Genomic DNA, 19198 nt, shown 5'->3' on the forward strand with positions numbered 1-19198 from the left:
TAACACACACATACATATACACACACGCACGCACGCACGCGCACATACGCACGCACACACACACACACACACACACACTTTCGTATTTATCTCCTTTAAGGTGGACGAACCCGGAACTTCGGAGTACTATGCAAAGACTAACTGGCATATCACCTGGCCTTAATCCCAAAGACTATGTCCAGAGCGTGATCAGTTATTATTTTGACAGGTATACATAAATTGGTTAACCTGATAGGTTATTATTTTGACAGGTGCATATATATATTGCTCGTTGAATCTTGTTCAAAGGGAACCTCAGGAGAGAGAGAGAGAGAGAGAGAGAGAGAGAGAGAGAGATCAAACATCACGTTACTAAATTGTGTTTCACTTCCATAATATTTGAATGCAATGACGACAGCGACTTGAATGTTAAAAGAAACAATCAGTTCACCTGATTCCGTATTAAGCCTTTCCTGGTCTAGTGGCAGATAAATAACTTAACAGTTAATAGAATCAATGATATATAAAGATGAACATGAGTGAACATTTTGTTTTATACAGGATCGATCTACACAGTGTAAACATATGCACAGTGTCAATGCTGCAACACAGTGTAAACATTACAACACGGTGCAAACATTAAAACACAGCGTAAACATTACAACATGCAGCAAAAATCCCACCAATCAGAGTTATTCTCATACAGCCATAATCTTCTACATTTTAAAGTCTATTAAATTCAATATGAGATAAAGAACACGTTAAATAATTTATTTTGTTAAGGGCTCCCCAGATGACTAGTGGTCTAAGGCGCTCGCCTTTACAGATGACACACACATCTGACCTCTGTACGCGCCAGTTATAGCCGCCACTCGATCAGCGTATCTTTATTCCTCCACCAAATATACTAGCAGCTGTCTATAGCCTTTCATGTGCTGAAAAATGGCGTTAAACCCGACAAAACCAAATCGATCCTCATGTAAAGCAAGAGTTATCTGCTCTTTCATGAATTTTTCATCAACACGTTTCCCATATTTTCTGTCCTTTCAGAGAAAAATAATATACACTTATTATTTTACCATTTTAAACAATTCAGCGAACGCCTTGCGTACGATATCAGAACTACCTACTCTTTTACGAACATTTCATCAACACGTTTCACAAAAAAAAATTGTCCTTGCCAAAACAATAATAATAGACACATGTAAATTTACCATTGTAAATTATTCAGCGAAAGCCTTGGGTACAATGTCAGAACTGATTTGAATTGCTTAATTCATGAATAGATAATGTTTTATTTAAACTCGGAGCCGGACGAAAAATCAGTGCGTCAAATGTTTTAATGAATATTGAAACTTTTCCTTTCTAGATTAACCAAGGACTTGACAGAACTTACACAAAACCAATCAAGTGGGAAAAGTTTCATCATGTGGGAAGATGTGGCAAAATCTGCCAATGCAGTGAGTTTTCAGCAGCTACCATATTTGCTTGTTTGTGTAGTTACAGTATTGGCTATAGTGCTGGTTATATGGATCTTAAGTCGTAAGAGCGATGCAGCACTAGCAAAGCCGGTAACCTTATTCGTGATGGGTATTTAGGTCGCCTCTGACTTTTCTGGTGTGCATGTTAACAAATGTAACAATCAGTGAAAGTACTTTACCAAGGAATCGGAGCCGCTTAAACAGTATAAGGACTCGAGATAAAAGCTGCTTGTTTAGTGTATTTGGTGCGCTACATAAATGCTTTAGGTGATCAGGATGACTTTTGCATGGCTTGGCACGTGCTAATTGAAACATCAGAATTGCACGTGCTGTTATAATACATGTTTATGTGTGTGTGTGCGTGTGTGTGCGTGTAACTCTTTGTTGGTGTATAATTTTCAAACGAAATCGTTTATCATATGTGTGTGTATTTTTTTGTATTTTTTATTTTTAACGTAGCTTGAACATTTTTTTCAGTCATATCGCTACGATGTCTGCAGTGTGACAGTTATAAGTATGTCTAATACTGGGGCATCATGCCGCAAACATGTAGCATGATGACCCAACCAGTCACATTATCCTGACACCAGGCTGACCAGTCCTAAAAGTAACCTCTTAATGCTGAGCGCCAAGTGAGGCATCTGTTAGTACCGCTTTTGTAAGTCTTTGGTATGACTCGGCCTGGTATCGAACCCACGATCTCCAGTCGGACGCTCTAACCACTAGGCCACCGGAGCGGTTCGTTTATCATATAAGAATAAGAAATATATGCAGCTTGTAGTGTGTTAACGTTTATAGGGTCACTAGGACAATACAAAAGACATTGAATCTTCAAACTCTTCCATTCGATAGAATATGCAATAGTCATAAACCTTCTTAACAAATCACTCTGAGCACGACATTATAACCCTAAATGACCTTTCACGCTGTCTGAATGAGCTAATCAGAGTTTCTCTTGAACCCGCAGTCATTTTATCGATCGATAAAACTGGCTTTTCATTACTGTGAAGAAGTTTGTTACGTTGTGATATTGATTAGGTTTTTTGTTTATGTACATTCCTTAATAAAAACGAACAAATATCAGCTAAAGCAGCCGCCGGTGATAAAGGAATGTAGTGAATTATCGCCCATATCTTGCGACGACAGACGTCTGCAATTTAAAAAAAACAAGAAAGAAAAACAAAACCGTTTACCGTGGAATCATTGAGCAGTGGCGTGGCGAAAATTATGCCACTTCCAAAACGTGATTCTCAAGCCCCCTTCCAATAACCAAAAAAAAAAAAAAAAAAAAAAAAAATGTTTGTTGGCACTGCTTTGGTCCTGACTGAGCTTGGGATCACCAAACCCACCACATTGGCGGGAGTAGCTTGGGCGGTTACCAAGTCTTTGTGGTTAAGACCATAATTATTCATGCGCTTCGGATGGTTGTTGCAGATGACCCTTCGACACGCGTTAGATAACCACGCCCACATCAATTCACGCGACTGTTTCCAGAGGCCATGCTTGCATTCTGATACCTGCTTGTTGTGGATACAAAATAATATGAATTTAGTAGCAGTAGTACTTTACAGATTGACGCAAGACATAGTTTTGCCGCACACGGTTGTATCTGGGTTGGAAAGGTGTTTATGTTCGTGATATTTAAAGCTTTGAAAGACAATTTATATATAAAACTCAATAGAGACTGGTTATTTGCAGTTACAGTACTTATAAACTTATACTTTTAGTGTATGTTAAACATATGTAGATTTGTATTCTTCAGTTTATTGAAATAAATAAAGATTTGAACGCCAGTTAGTAAACATTACGAAACTGTTTGTACCATAGTTATTGTGTAGAGTAATCAACAGTGTCAGGTTCTCAGAGAGGTATACACTTTCATTTTCGGTTGGTGGGGGTGCTAGCATTTTGTTGGAAACAAATTCGGACAAAAAAATTGCTTGGAAAAATATTCTAGTTCTGATTCTGTACTCAACAAGAACTAGTTATAATTGTGATATTATTTCAAAATTAGTATTCTAAGGTGATAGAAAAAAAATATAAATATTTTCTGACTGGGAAAAGTACTATTCGCCTTACCCACACCCACACCCAACGAAAATTAAATAGTAGGTCCCTTATCCAATCTCTGCATGACAAGATTCGTAGTTCCACTTCGCTCTTTGTAGGTAGGCGAACCAGAGCCTTGAACTATATCTCTCTACAGTTGAAAGTGTTAGTGGCTGTAACAAACTGAATCAATGATCAATCTGTTAGATATTCATTATGATATTATTTGTAATGCGTACATGCTTAACTCTGAGAAAAGCATGTGTGTATAAGTTTTAAATTGTAACAGCTAAAATCTTGTATATGTGATTGTCAATGAAGCCCGTCATATTTATTACCGGGGCCCCGAGTGGCCGAGTTGTCTAAATCGCTCTCCGTTACGGATCACTACCATCTCACCTCTGTCTGCGTGGGTTCGAGTCTCGGATTCGGCCAATGTGGGTATGTGAGAAAGCTTTGAGATGTGAGCTTATTTAAAACACTGCAAAAATATGACAAAACAGACATTTAAGTTTTAACCAGCTGAGCCAGTAAAATACAAGATAACCTCATTAATATGCGTGGATCTCGCTAAAACATGTATTCATCTGAGACCTGGTTAATTGAAATCTTATTTTTATCAACCTCAATCACAGCAGAATCAGAAATTCAGTCTGTAAAACGCTAACATGTCCAGCCAATCAAATGCAAGATCACAGTAATAATATTCGTGATTCTCGCTCACCAACCATAAAAGGATATATTCCAAAATATGCAGATCATATCATTGCGCTAATAGTCAAAGGTGTAATTGCAGCGATTGGTTGCCATTTCTTAACATACTTTCTTCCTGATTTATCTTCAACTGTTGATGATTTGCAATAGAAGGTAAAGACCTTGATGATTTAGTTCATACACCTAAGTACATGCCTCTGTTTTGCAAAGTAATGTTTATATGATATGGTCAAAAATAAAAGTCATAGACACGGTTGTTCAAAGTGTTGTGGGTACAAAGGAGGCTGTTATGGGACTTTTTGGGCACATGGGGTAAAATGTATAAGTACAATGAAAACTGTATGCATATAAATTAGTATGTATGCAACACCATTTGACTGAACATAGGCTTATACGCATGTCCATCATCCGCGGAAACTCATGACATAATTTGCAACTGGCGGGAAAATATTTATTGAAAAATGTATTAAAAAAACAGAGCAGAAATGGACTGTAATCCAATAATAGCGGACAGACTTATTGTAGGCATGAATGTTTTATTAGTGAAAATAACCTAGATGTGCATGTTGTTTTTGTTTTGTTTTGGTGTGTGTGTGGGGGGGGGTATTTGTGGGGGGGGGTTGTGATTTTGCTTTTAAGCAAGTGAATACATGAGTTTGATTGGGTGATTATAGATTATTTTTTTTACATATTTTTTATCTGCTTGTAATTATCCTGCTCTAGAGAGCCTTATTTTCTGGATTTAAAGCCAATCACAAAACCAGTCATGACGGGTTATCAGTAGAGGGATTACTTCAAGAATAGGGGTCCCGAGTGGCTGAGTGGTCTAAAGCGCTTTCCGTTACGGATCACTGTCATCTCACCTCTGTCTGCGTGGGTTCGAGTCTCGGATTCGGCTAATGCGGGTATGTGAGAAAGTTTGCCAGTAGCTTCTCGTGGGTCGGTGGTTCTTTCCGGGCTTTTCCCGGGTTCTTCCTCCACCATTAATACTGGCCGCCATGTATCGTGTGCTGCAAAATGGCGTTAAACCCTACATCAACAACAGCTTCAAAAATACTTAAAGGATAGCTTTGGATAGCCTTTTGATAAATCGTAATGGAATGACAGTGTATCGACATTGCTATTTCTAAATAATTCATCGCTGCTTCTGACAAATCATATACAATATTTTCGTAAACACGTAATAAGAAAGACAGGATGGCAAGCCAGCCATTTTGATAGTTATATATTTTTAAATAGTTCCAGAATTTGTTACTAATCTTGTCCCAAGCTTACCGTATGTTCAGATAAAATCTGTATTTAAACACCTCTCGAGCGTCATCTGAATGATCAAAATGACATATCACTCAAAAGTTTCAGATTTCTCCCGTAAGACGATTCAATTGCAAATATAGGCCTTAGTGTTGATCCTAGGTGAAACAATACTGAATTGAATTTGAAAATAGCTATGAAAAAATTTAAGGAAATATCGTGCGTCCAACATCAGCCTTTTTGCATACTTAAATAAGTACATTATAAAGTATTGTTACAGATATCTGTATCATCTGTTAAATTATAATATAGTTTTATTTTAATCATTTGGATTTAGGACATTTATAATTCAAATTCTTTAACTCAGTGATTGACTTCGTTATTGTAAAGTACATGTACATTACGTGTAGAACTCTCATTCATAAATCAAGTTTGATTGCCTAGGTTAAGTCAATAACTTTCGATCAAGTACACAACGCATTTGTTCTGAATGGAGGTATGAAAATGTCACGTGCAGCTATGAGTGCATTTGTTCAGTAAGTATCATGCACGCCTTAATTACTCATTAAAATGAGAAATTCAGATTATAACTTTTATTGTATAATATACAGATCTAAATTGTTCGAGAATCTTTCAGTGAATCAAATTTTGTTGATTTGGTGCGCATATAAAGCGTATATAAGTGAATACAAACACCACCTATGCTATCCTATGGATTATGCCAGCTTTATAATAGAGAGGAAATCATGATTTATTTATAACTGTTCGTTGAAATAGCGGAGTGGAAAACATTTAATTTAGGTTGTCAATTTTCGTCGGATTGTGTGAAATCATTCAAAGACTCGAGTATCTTTAAAAATTGTTGGATTATCTGAAACTTTCAAAGACTTTAAAGTAATATTCTACTTTCACGTGATTACTTTGAAGAAAAAGCTTTTGTATTGAGAACCTACATTCGAAATACATTTGGACAGTTTCCAGATTAGTGTGAAATTGATAGTACAGTATAAGACATTCTTGGAATTTACACTGTATGTTATTATCGATTCTTTTATTTTTATATTTTATGGAAATACATTTATATTTTAGAAATTTGAATGCTTGTTGAGATTTACCTTGTCTTATTACTTAAGTTTAAGACCCTATACGTAACAGTATATCATATCACAAATATAAGTTAAAGTATAATAACTTCATCAAAAAGGACCTTTTCTATGCGACTCGATCCCTGTATGCCATTTTCCGTTACATATACGACAGAAAAGAGAAAAAGGTGTTCCGAACGCTTCCCGAGTTCGCAAATCTAAATGAACATTATCTTTAAACGAGTTACTAAATCTCTCACTCCCTCACTCCCAATAGTAACAAACTGATATTTGTCATTTCAGATACCTCGGGATTCAATATTACAAGTATGGATGAACAGGCAAAACTATGTAAAACAGTTGAATGAACAGGGTTATAGAACTATCTACTCCAGCTGTTGGTGCCTGAATCACAGCAAATACGGGATCCAGTGGAGCGAATACTATTTATGTGACCCGTCACCTTACTTCGAAGGTGAATATCGATAAATGTGAAGTTAGCACGGTTAAAATGTGTTGGTAGATGGGAAAATATAAGACAGTTTACTCCCTTTCTTCTTTCAATACGTTAGCCAATCATGATACCTTAGACAGTGCTCGATCAGAGGGATCATCCCTTGGCACAGGGATTGGCAGCAAATCCCGTGAATAGCCCGTTCGTGCTAAGCCACACATTCTGGGTAGCCTATGCGACTCCACAATCGTTATGGTTATATGTGTAATTTATATGAGCGTGCAAGTCTGTAGTGAGCTATAGAAAACTAAAAAGATATTTATAATTTCCGCTGAGACCGGGTATATACATGTAAGTTTTCTATACCAATGCAATTTTAGCCAAACGCCACTGAATTTACATGTACAGGCCGCCATTGAGCCTTCCTATAGGTAGGATTGAATTGGTATTATATATTGATTCTTCATTGCTTTCATTAAGTCGTCAGTTAGCACCAATTTCTAGGCAACACATGATAACTATAGCACTGTACCAACATTTATTGTGTTACCAAAAAACTGGGCAGGGCTACACGCGTTTATACGTTCTGGTCTATTTGTCTTGTTGCAGATTAGACCATGGCAAGGCTAGATATAAACTTTGCAAACGCTGAAAGAATGATAACGGCAATCACCCTAAATGTGTGGTATGTTCCAGTTGTGAAACTATTAGCACGAGCAAATTCTGTACACTATGTCCTGAAGATCAATATAATACTGTGCTTAAGGCACCAAAAGGGAAAGCCCCAAAATGCACATCCAAAGGACGAAGACACCATAAGTATACATGCTCACGTGTCCCCAGTGCTTTAATTCTTACAGAAAAAGGATACAAATCTACAAATTGTGCATCAGCAACACAACACCTAAAATCTACACTTGAAGAGACAGTTCCGGCACCCCGTTCACCTCCACGGTACTCGTCTTTCTTGGCGATATCAATAGGCATTTCCACTTCAAGCTTCGACTCCATATATGTCGCTGAACAAGGAGTAAATGAGCAAACCACATAGCCAAAACTACAATCTCGCACACCAGATGCACGTACCGGCGTTGTGGATCAAACATTCGGTACCCAGACCCAACATCACGAACTGGACGATGTTCTCCCAACAAAATGGCCCACTTTGGTTGCGACTGGTTTATACCATATTAAAGGAATTATAATGAGTCACGACCACTACAGATAATGCATTATAAGCCACCAGAAGAACACCTCTTGAGCAGTATGTCGAACCCGGTCTATGCAGGTACTAGCATGGATCCGCCTACCCACAATATTCTCATATTTTTGCCTTTCAGAGAGACCCTTCAATCAGCGACCTCTTGGAAGTGAGAGCTGTCCGTTAATTTGTGAGCGACAGACCTCGACATTATTTGGCAGCTAATTCTCAGGCAGCACAAGAGACGTCAAACTCGTCACCTACAGTCAGAGATGACGATGCTTGGTCTCAAGTTTCTTCGTCGTTACTATAATATATGTTTACGCGTGAAGACATATTCCAAGCTTCAATCGAAGAAAATATCCGGATTTTACCATCTGAATTCTGCCTTCCTCCGATAACTTCATCAACTACCTGGATCAGAGTTTCAGCATCAGTTGATATTCTGACTAACAATTAAAAATCCGGCTTCAAATAAGTTACGCAAGACTGACGGAGTTACTAACAGTTTGGGCTGTCTAAATCGTCAGTTACAAGACCCAAACGTCCACTGACTATTTTTCTAACAAAAGCACCAGCCACTGAATTTTCGTATGGCATTTATATATGTTCAGTACTCCAATATTTAAGATGGACACCCCAGCAGTCCACCGTGATACCATAACCTTGGGGATGACGAAACGGTAATCCAAACTTATGGATTGAAATTCTTTCAATGACACTAAGCAGATGGTACGCAATATCGTATCCGTGGACTCTGTGTTGGACTTAGTGTCTATGGCAATCTTCCGACAGGCTAAAAACCACTTATCTTCTCCCACTCTGAATACTACAGGATATTGGTGTCGTTCTCCTGAATGGCCTGAGTATTAAACAGAGCTGGTTAATACACCCATGCTGTAACAGTAGTTGAGAATTTACAACTGGCTGAACGATATCGGATCCCACTCTGAATACTACAGGATATGGATGTCGGTCTTCTGAGTTCCGCAAGTATTAAACAGTGCTGCTCAACACACCAATCCCATAACTGTAGTTGAGAATTTACAACTGGCCGTACTCTCTACCTCCGTCTTCCTTAAGGATGATCACCAAAAGACAAAACTACGGTCGCAACATTTCACTTCTATTCTCCTATTTAACGGCCTGGTTGACGAAATCTGTAAATAATCTGTAAATAAATCTGTAAATAATCCATCACGGAGACCAAATTCCCTCCCACACAACCTCGTCATTAGCGCAGGTACGTTTCGGGAAATCAACAAAAAGAACAAATGATCTCGTCTAGGACACGGGCCTCTGAGAAGCAGTCCAACGGACGTTACATCCTTCGTAAACTATAGTGGATAAGAGACAGAGATAGTTTCTCCACAAGATAGACTCCATTTCTCAAAATATTTCATCATTTTCACACCGTCCTTACCATAAATCCCGGAAGGCGGAATGTTCCAATTATTTGCTTTCGAATGAGAGATTTGCGACAACGATCAATGTATTCGATAAGTTGATTTCGAGGGACTCTGTATCACTTTCAGCAAACCTCCTCGTCCGCCCCGTTAATTGAAAACCCCCTCACAGACACATTCAAAGTCACCACTTTGCAGCGAGGAATGACATTTTCAAGAAAAGGGCGGTAGAAACCGTTCAAATTGTAAATTTTCAGAAGTTTTATTCAAGACTATTTTTAGTCCCAAAGCCAAACGGCAGTCTGTCATCGACCTAAGCGCCCTCATTCAGTTCATGTGCGCCCTTTGATGCATGATAAAAAACACCAGGGTGCATTTTAAATGCCGTCCAGGAGGGAGACTTAACAATCAGTATGGACTTTGATAAAGGATGCACATTTTCGCTTCCTTATCCAAACGGCTTCTAGGATGATCCTGCGATTCGCCTACAAAGGTATCATAAAAAATTTCAGAGTGCTTCCAATTGGATTAGTCCCTGGGTCTTCACCCGTCTGATTAACCGAGTAATGTTTCGTATCCGGATCATCTGTAACGATGGCAACATCAAGCTGCCTGGACGACATTCTACAACAATTTCATGTAAGTTTTATGTTATAGCACGACATGATAACCCTTTCTACACTTCTCCTAAACATTGGTTTCCCTGCTAATATGGACAAATCCGACCTTATACAGTCTCAAAAATTTGTTCATCTAGGTATGGAGTTCAACAACAGACAAACAATGTACGGGCATTTGAAAAACAGCACCGTGGTGGATTCTTTACTTTTGATGAAAACTTCGGTCGAGAATTCTTTCCTTCGCCTACTAGGCCTGATTAAAGATGAAGCGGACCTCATAGTCCTAGGTTGCCTTTTTATGCGCCCTTTACAAATGATTCTCTTGTCATAATGAAGGCCAATAGTATGGACCAACTGCTCGCTATCTGCACACAAATAAGGTACCATCTCCGACAATGGATCATCCTTTCTTGGATCACGTCGGGTATACCTCTGCAAGTACAACCGCCAGAAATCAGTCTGTACGGATGCAAGTACAGTGAACTGAGGAGGCACAAGTACGACCGTCTTTTCGCGAAGCCAGCGGAGTGTGGTCTCCCCAGAAAAGTCATCTACATATAAAATAAACTAGAGATTAAAGCCATTTTGAAAGCATTGCATTGGTGGCAGGAATACCTAAATGGAAAGGAAATTCTTATCTTAGCCGAAAAAACTGCGGTGGCGGCTTACCTCAAACGGCAGGGTGGAACTAAATCCCACGACCTTTCCATCCTGGTGTTTTTGTTTCTAAAGTGGTGTCTTCAATGATAAATCCACGTCCAAGTTCGTCATATTTTATACCAACTAAACGTAATAGCAGATTCATTGCCTCGGAACAATCAACTAATACAGACAGAATGGTCTCTCCATCCATCTGAATTTTTCTTCTTCAGATTTGTGCCTGATGGGAACGACTATTCGTGGATCTATTTGCGACAAGGTTGAATATCAAACTTCCAACATATGCTTCTGCAGTCCCAGATTCCAACGCCTGGGCAGTCGATGCGCTATCTGTAGATTGGAACGGTCTAGGCTCATACGCTTACTCTCCAACACCTCAGAGTGTCGTCTTGCCTTGATTGCAGCATTCAGACGGGAGAAGTCGTGGACGACCTCAACGACCTCATCAATCTTGCAACGGAAGTCCAAGGAAAATTTATATATTCCCTAATCTTCGCAAGCAACCACAACCGTAGTTGTTTCATCCGAATCCAGAGCTACTGAACCTACACGTCTATATCATATTAAACAGGCCATCAATAATAAACAGTTCTCACAACCAGTCGTGGAGAGAATCGCTCAAGCAAGAAGGCACTACACTGTGACAGCATGCTAAGGCAACTGACAAATCTTCACATAATGGGTACACAAGAACACATTGTACCTCTGTATGCATCTATACATCAAATAACTAACGTCTTTTCAAAGAGAAAATTTTTGCACCAAATACAACAAAAGGTTACCGCTCCACAATCGCCGACAACTTGTGACATCACTGACGAGAATATATTGGTCGAAACCAAAACTTATCCGACCTTCTCTCCAACTTTTATTATACACAGCCAAGAAACGTTGGCTCTGTTCCCAACAAGCTCGCGTAGATGGGTAACAAGACATTCATAATTAAATCGCTGTCTATTCTCGACATTTCAGCTCAAGGCCACAAACAAGACATAATGCGAGCTCTGAAGTGGTATCTGAAAAGAACATAACCATTGCGTCCAGTGAGATTACGTCTCTTGTTCCCTCGGAAAAACGATAGGAAGATAAATCATCACAGACATTTTTGTCCTGGATAAAGTGGGTTATTTTCTCTGAATATCGAATAAATAACCAAAGTTCAAATGATTTTGTTACGCATTTCGGCTCACGTAGTTAGAGCGGTCGCGACAACCATAGCATTTGAGCGAAACTGTTCTTTAGTGGCATTACCCATGCCGTGGCATGGAGCTGGAGGTCCACATTCACCAGCTTTTGTCTGAGATAATTTTCACCCCAAAGGGCTCAGCTCGATCTAGAGGGACCTATAGCAGTGGCACAACAGGTCACTTCACCAGGTCGTTCGATATCTTCATAAGGATGCGGCTTCAAGACCTCAGCTGTATTTGCGGAAGGGAGAAATTTCCCTGTGTCAAGCCCCTCCCAAACAGATGGAATATATTCCAGTCGTGTTATCTAGAAGTTGTCTCACATACCATAAGACACTCTGAGATGGCCTCCGGGTAAGAGTTTTACATGTACTTCCTTCAACCTCTGACGTATTCGTCTAATGTATTATGATTGGGTAACATATTTAAGAAAGAAACAATTTTTATAGTATAATATTTCTTTAGTAATACATAAACAATCAGGATACACATATATCCTCCCAGCGTCTCAGCAATTACATTGGTATATAGAGCGTGCCATACAATCATGGGATTTGCCACCAATCCATATGCCAAAGGGAGATCACTCTGACCGACCACCACCTTGGTTGGCAAATAACATTAAGCTTTTTAAAACTAAAAGTTTTATCATCGAGGGATGGATTTGCGAGGCAGTAGTAGTTCTTCTAAGGTATTATGATTGTGTCAAATAGCACACATATGTCGTGATCTGCCGTAGTTTAATGCGTCTAGAGATCAAGGTATATGTTGTTTGTTCTACCGATTACTCGTAGCATACTGCACAGACCCATGCCAGATTTGTCGGCATATTATGCGGTGGCAGATTTGGATCTGTGCAATTTGCAGTTGGACTGGTATTATAAGCGAATATATACGATATTTAATCAATGTGCATCTAATTGATTTTAATAAAAACGAATTGACACTGTTCTATATAATGATATATATTATTGTGCTTATTGTTTACCATTATTTTAAAAATAATAACAATGCAATGCCTGCACTGTCCCCAAAGCACTGATACATGTGTTTTAATGCAAAAATACAGAACGAAGATGATAGAAAATGTACTTGAAATAATGAATTATTTTGTTTTTTTCATTACAGAGGGTGCTGAGAAAGACAAACTCCTGGGTGGAGAGGCATGCCTGTGGTCAGAATACGTAGATAATAATAACCTCATGACCATGCTTTGGTGAGTTCCTGTAACCCTGGAATAAATTTGCATGAGACATTCCTCTTTCTTTGTATGAGTTAAATACACAAAAAGAGGGACAGTGTGTTATTGCTATTCTAAAACTGTTTGATAAGTTTATTCTCTCTCTCTCTCTCGTTTGGCATGAGAACTGCTATTGCATCGCCGATTTAAATAGTTATATTGTTTAATAGGATTTCCTCTCAAGGTTGATTAAAGTTTGTGACAGAAATAACACGCAATGATACTGCAGTAACATTTCTATTAATGAATACTTGAAGCGAAAATACAACTAATGTAGCAATAAGTCCTTAGAACAGAGGCCATCAGATAAGGGCTTTTGTTAGAAAATTATGTTCAAGATATTGCTCTGTTAAAATGTCATGCTGGAATATTGTTCAGTTAGAATAAATGATACATGAATGACGCATGCTCAGAGTGAATAACGGATATAATTCATAGCGTTGTTGAAAAATTCACTATTTTCACTAGCGGCGAGGCCACGAATTTTCACCCACGAGATGAAATATATCCGTTACTGAAAAATGTTCATTTTATTTTATGTTCATATGTATTGGATAGCAATATGTTTAACAGTGAATTGCGACCGATTTCTTTCTTTATCACGCGTGATAATATCAGCGGTTTGCCATTTATGTTCTGATGTGTTGTGGATATATTAGCACTACATGTCAGTAGTAACATAATTATCCTTTCAAGGTACAACAGCGTATTAAATATGAAAAAAGTATAACTACAATGTGTGATTTGAACTTGGTTTGTCTGCATGGGAGGCTGACAATCTACTAAATCAAAAGCGTGATTTTAAACTTATTTCAAATGTATTGGCCATAATGTTATCGACGAAAGGCCATTTAACAAATATTTCTAGCATTGCACTACAATCAGTTATCAAAATTATTTCTCTTTGAAAATCCGGTAATTCACAGCGTAGCAGAAAACCAACAAATATATTGTACCATTTGTCCTTTTTTATTTTTGTTTTATTTTGTTTGTTTTGGGGGTATTTTTGTGGGTTTTTTGTGTAGGCCGCGAGCTTCTGCTGTAGCTGAAGGAGTGTGGAGCGCGAAAACAATCCGGGACATTAACAGCGCTGGAAGAAGGTTACAGGAGCACAAGTGTAGAATGATGACGTATCTACCGATACGAAAAAACTTAGCTATTTGCATACAAATGGTACGTCCACTCGAAATTGTTGGTGTTTAGATTCAACGTACCAAACATACTAGACACTGCTTTACTTCGTATTATTATATAATGTATAACAAATGCATGACACAGCGTACCGATACGTTGTAATTACTACTTCCAACTTTTAGATTGCTCACAACAACCAACTATAGTCACGTTTTTATTGGGACGGTAATACTATAATTGTCAAAACACAGGTACAAATATGAATGTCAACCAATTGATTGTTTATATGTAGCGACTTTAAACGCATTTGTATATCAATATTTTTTCAGGCCCTTACCATTTTTCATCTCTAAAGTATTTTTACAAAAACTATTGCTGGTCGAAAACCACAATATTTTAAACGCGATTACATGTGTCTTTCGATCAAAAGGTTGCCTACATTACCCATTTAAATGTAGTAATATGTCGATACAATTTTATGGCTCTTTTTTCTATTATCTACAATGCATGTACACAAGATATTATAGTATTATTAATATTTAGTTGTTTTCATTTTTATTGTCGCTTGCAGACGTGGATTTAATGTCGGTTATGCCAGCGGTCCTGATTATTGTCTCCGTCCGCTTGAATCCAAAGAGTCGTACGAAGATGACGCAGGCTCATCCAGTGAAGAAATCATCATAAGGAGCATAAAAAAGTATTGGCGGGAAAGCAGCATTAAAACTAGGATCAAACACAATAGTGAGTTACATTCATGTTGACTCTGCTGTTTGAATTATTTAGTATGCTTATGTAGCTTTCCTTCGTCGTTCAGGAAATTACTTTGTTTGCACACTAAACTGATACTTTCAGTTATTGATTTGATGAAACATACAATCATAATATGTTCCATATCTTAGTACCCTCGCAGTTATCAGAATCACAAGAACGGATCTGTAGTCTGAGGGAAACAATGACGTTTTGTTTCCACTTTGAATCTAAATCAGTCTTTTGAATTTCAGTACTTTATTTCATTCGCTATTTATATTTTTCTCAGCAATTGTACGTAGTGTTTTACGTTTGAATAGAATGACGCTACAGACTTTTCCTCTTTCTGCTGCTGCTGATGCATTCAAGTAGTTTCCCGAATAGTGATCATTCAGCGTAGAGCAAAAGAATCTACCAAGGGTCGAATGATGGATATAAAAGGACGTGCATAAAATCTATTTCATCCCTAAACGAATTTTTAATTTTGAAGACTTGTATTTGATTCAGTAATATTTTTCTTTTGACAGAATGCACACAAATTGTTAAGAGAAATTTACTAAATATACACCGATATAGGATAGAAAACAAAATAACAAAATGCTGCAATTTTACACAACGCATGCCCGACGCCACCTTGAGTTTCAGTGAAAAAAAGTAATTAGAATTATGGAAAGTAGTCTATTTATTAATTAAATTTGCTTGGGAAGCATTTCTGATTTCTTAATAAAACATCGCCCACAAGGAAGTCAAATGCATGGTCCTTTCGCTAACCAAGTTTTGTTTTCATGTTTATAATTTCGAAAGGCGTTATTTATATAATTCTGTGAATGCTGGTGGCAGCAACAGGGAAACTGGTCTAATAACAATTTACGAACATTTGTGTCACACTTTAGGGGTAATGTTAGATACATATCGGCACCATCTTGAACGAATGCAAGCAAAATCTTACTCAGCATGCTCCGCGGAGGATTAAGGGCCTTGCAGTTCAAAGGGTTACCCACAGATATTTAGAATTATCGTAAGTCTCTACCCAAACAGTCAGGAGCCAGATTTTAGTAGTCACCAGTCTGTGAAGTTGCATTATTGATTTGTCCCCGTATTAAGATCGGAAACAGCAGATTTTCGTGAATAAGTTCATTTCTTGAAATCTTTGTTGTATATCTGCTTTCAGGTACTCCCAATCATGAATACTGCCATCATAGTGGCGGGACTGTTACTGATTTACAAAATAGTTCGGAGTTGGCGGCGAAAATGGACTATTTTACCCAGAATGCAGAAGGTGTAATAAACGTGCTTCCAAGTCTGCCATGTTTGAATTATGTCCTTTGTAATGGATGTCTCTAACTATCCTTTAAGAGACAGTCATTCTATTGTGAAACTATGACCAAGAATCGTGAATCTTTTTGGATTTTCTCACTGAGATGTGACATTATTTATTCATTTTATTTTATTTTATGTATGTATGTATGTATGTATCTGTGTGTGTGTGTGTGTGTGTGTGTGTGTGTGTGTGTGTGTGTTATGACAGTCTTTCAATGAAAGATAAAGGTTGTAGGATCACTGTTCAATAGCTAACGCATACGTGTCTTCCCTATTTATGATAGGTTTTTGTTCACCAATGCATGAAAATAATTTCCTTTTCTGGAGGTTAATTGTTAATATAATAATAATAATAATGAGAACTTTGTATAGCGCCTAATCTTTAGAAGCTCTAAGCGCTTTACAACATTAGACAACACCTATAAGATAAAAAAACATATAATGACATGACTACAAAAACAAACACCATGAAATTAGAAAACATTAAAAAAAACATGCTGAGAATATTTCAGGTAGGAAACATTACTAGGTCGTTAAGTTTGTTCTTGCAGTCGAAATAAGTGAGTTTTGAGAGCACTCTTGCATGTGATCACTGTATCTTTGTGTCTAAGTTCAGTGGGCAATTCATTCCACGTTGCTGGGCCCTGGTATGCAAAAGAACGCTGTCCATATGACTTTGTTTTCATACTTGGAATAATGAGTATACGACTGTCAGAAGAGGAGTGTAAGTATCTTGCGGTGTGTACACATGGGTGAGGTTGGAGAGCTATGTTGGACTAGTCCGTCAGTGAAGCGTAGCACAGAGAACAAATTTTGTGTTTGATTCTGGATCTAATGGATAGACAATGTAGGGTAAAGAGCAGCGGGGAGGTGTGCTCTGGTCGTGGTACTCTAAGTATGATCCGAGCAGCTGTGTTTTGAACTTTTTGAAGTTTCTGGAGTAGATATTGAGATGAACCAGACAGAAATGAGTTACAATAGTCTAGTCTTGAAAGTACTAATGAACACACACGTGTTTTAGTGACATCAACTGAAAGATATTTGCGAATGGAGCTGACGCATCTCAGCTCAAGATATGCAGCCTTGCATATGTTCATGACATGTTGGTGCAATGTGAGATTACTGTCCAGAGTAACACCTAGGTTTCGTACTGATTGTGTGAATTTAATGTTGGTGTTGCTGATATTTATTGTTTGAAGTAATGATAAAGTCTGTGTGTTGTAATCAGAATGGCCTCATTTTTATCATCATTCATTTGCAGCTTGTTACATGTCATCCATGATTTCACATCAGAAATGCACCTCTCTCCACCTTAGATGGTAGCATCAACCTCAGTTGAGTAGCTAGATTTGTATATTTGAGTGTCATCAGCGTACTATTGGTGAGACACTGGATGATGATTTATGACACTTGAGAGCGGCCGAGTGTATAGAATGAAGAGAACAGATCCAAGAACAGACCCCTGTGGAACACCACAACATAGATCAACTGGGCTGGAGTGTATTCCATTTGCAGACACAGTTCGTGTCCTGTTGACCAAGTAGGACTTGAACCACAATAAGGCTGTATCATGAATGACAAATACATGCTGGAGACGGTGAAGTAATATATCATGGTATATTGTGTCAAATGCTGCAGACAAATCAAGGAGGGTGAGGACTGTAATATTTCCGCAATCCAAGGCAGAGAGAATGTCATTAACTACTTTAAAGAGTAGACTGTGGCAAGGGAGATATGCAGATTGTACATTGTTAAAAAGACTGTTTGAATTCAGATGAGATACAAGCTGGGATAGAACAACCCTTTCTAAGATTTTTTTATATGAATGGGAGATTAGAAACTGGGCGGTAGTTCTTTAAATCGTTATAGTCTAGTGTTGGTTTCTTCAGCAGAGGCTTTACCATGGCAGTTTTTAAAAATGATGGGAATTCGCCTGATGAGAGAGAGGTATTAATAACATCAGTTAGTGAAGTCAATACTGGATCTAAGCACTCAAGCAACAGTAATGTTGGAATTGGATCAAGTTCACATGACTTTGGTGCACTCTTCATCAGGATTGTACGTACGAAATCCATAGAGACAGGTTCAAATGCTGCTAATGGTTGCCGCTAAAATTCTGTATCCCAATTGTATGGTGACGACAAGTCAATTGAAATTGTGGTGTCAAGCTTATCTCTAATGGTTTGTACTTTGTCACGGAAGAAATTTGCAAACATGTCCGGAAGGTCGACTGGAGAGCAGGTAGTTGGAAGTGGTGTAGATTTGTTCCTTGTCATTAGCTTGTTAGTAATCTCGAAGAGCTCTTTGCGGCTGAAACTTTCCATGATCTTAGTAGTGTAGTGGGCTGATTTCGCTGCATGGACTATATTTGTGACATTCTTCTTAGCGGTTTCATAGATTTGCTTATGAATAGTGAGTCTGGTGGAAAGCCAAAGCCTCTCAGCTTTACGGCGGTCTCTTTTAGCAGTGCGAAGCTGGTCCCTAACACTGCTATACCATGGAGAACACTTTTGAATTGATACTCTGCACTTGGTAGCTGGGGCATGTTTGTCGAGCAATGAACGCAGGCAGTTGTCGAGTTGTTCTGTTGTGGAGGTAAGCAAGTTGTTAGGTTTTCTTGGATGTCATGCATTAGTTTGGTTCTATTTGTCATACAGAAGTTTCTCTTAG

At 38.2% G+C, this 19198-nt stretch overlaps 1 protein-coding gene across 2 annotated transcripts; it reads left to right on the forward strand.

Annotated features, from left to right (window-relative positions):
• Window positions 1–98: 98 nt before the first annotated feature.
• Window positions 99–16610, forward strand: LOC149780912 (beta-hexosaminidase subunit alpha-like). 2 transcript variants are annotated; one of them, XM_089936437.1, is made up of 7 exons: window positions 99–208; window positions 1349–1439; window positions 6863–7034; window positions 13216–13303; window positions 14353–14500; window positions 15033–15202; window positions 16380–16610. In XM_089936437.1, exons 1-6 carry the CDS (start codon window positions 129–131, stop codon window positions 15042–15044), a joined length of 591 nt encoding a protein of 196 aa, XP_089792563.1. In that variant the 5' UTR covers window positions 99–128; the 3' UTR covers window positions 15045–15202; window positions 16380–16610. The 2 variants fall into 2 exon arrangements, with proteins under 2 accessions (XP_089792563.1, XP_089792564.1); XM_089936438.1 differs by lacking the exon at window positions 14353–14500.
• The last annotated feature ends 2588 nt before the right edge of the window (window positions 16611–19198 follow it).

The sequence above is a fragment of the Sinohyriopsis cumingii genome, chromosome 16 (assembly GCF_028554795.1).
Source record: "Sinohyriopsis cumingii isolate HCF-2022 chromosome 16, ASM2855479v2, whole genome shotgun sequence".
Taxonomy (NCBI): domain Eukaryota; kingdom Metazoa; phylum Mollusca; class Bivalvia; order Unionida; family Unionidae; genus Sinohyriopsis; species Sinohyriopsis cumingii.

Excerpts from the sequence above, each read along its gene's own strand:
- LOC149780912 (XM_089936437.1), top strand. The coding sequence starts at position 129 with ATGCAAAGACTAACTGGCATATCACCTGGCCTTAATCCCAAAGACTAT. Across the intron at positions 209-1,348 it reads ATCAGTTATTATTTTGACAG|ATTAACCAAGGACTTGACAG; the intron begins GTATACATAAAT and ends TTTCCTTTCTAG. Across the intron at positions 1,440-6,862 it reads TGGCAAAATCTGCCAATGCA|ATACCTCGGGATTCAATATT; the intron begins GTGAGTTTTCAG and ends TTGTCATTTCAG.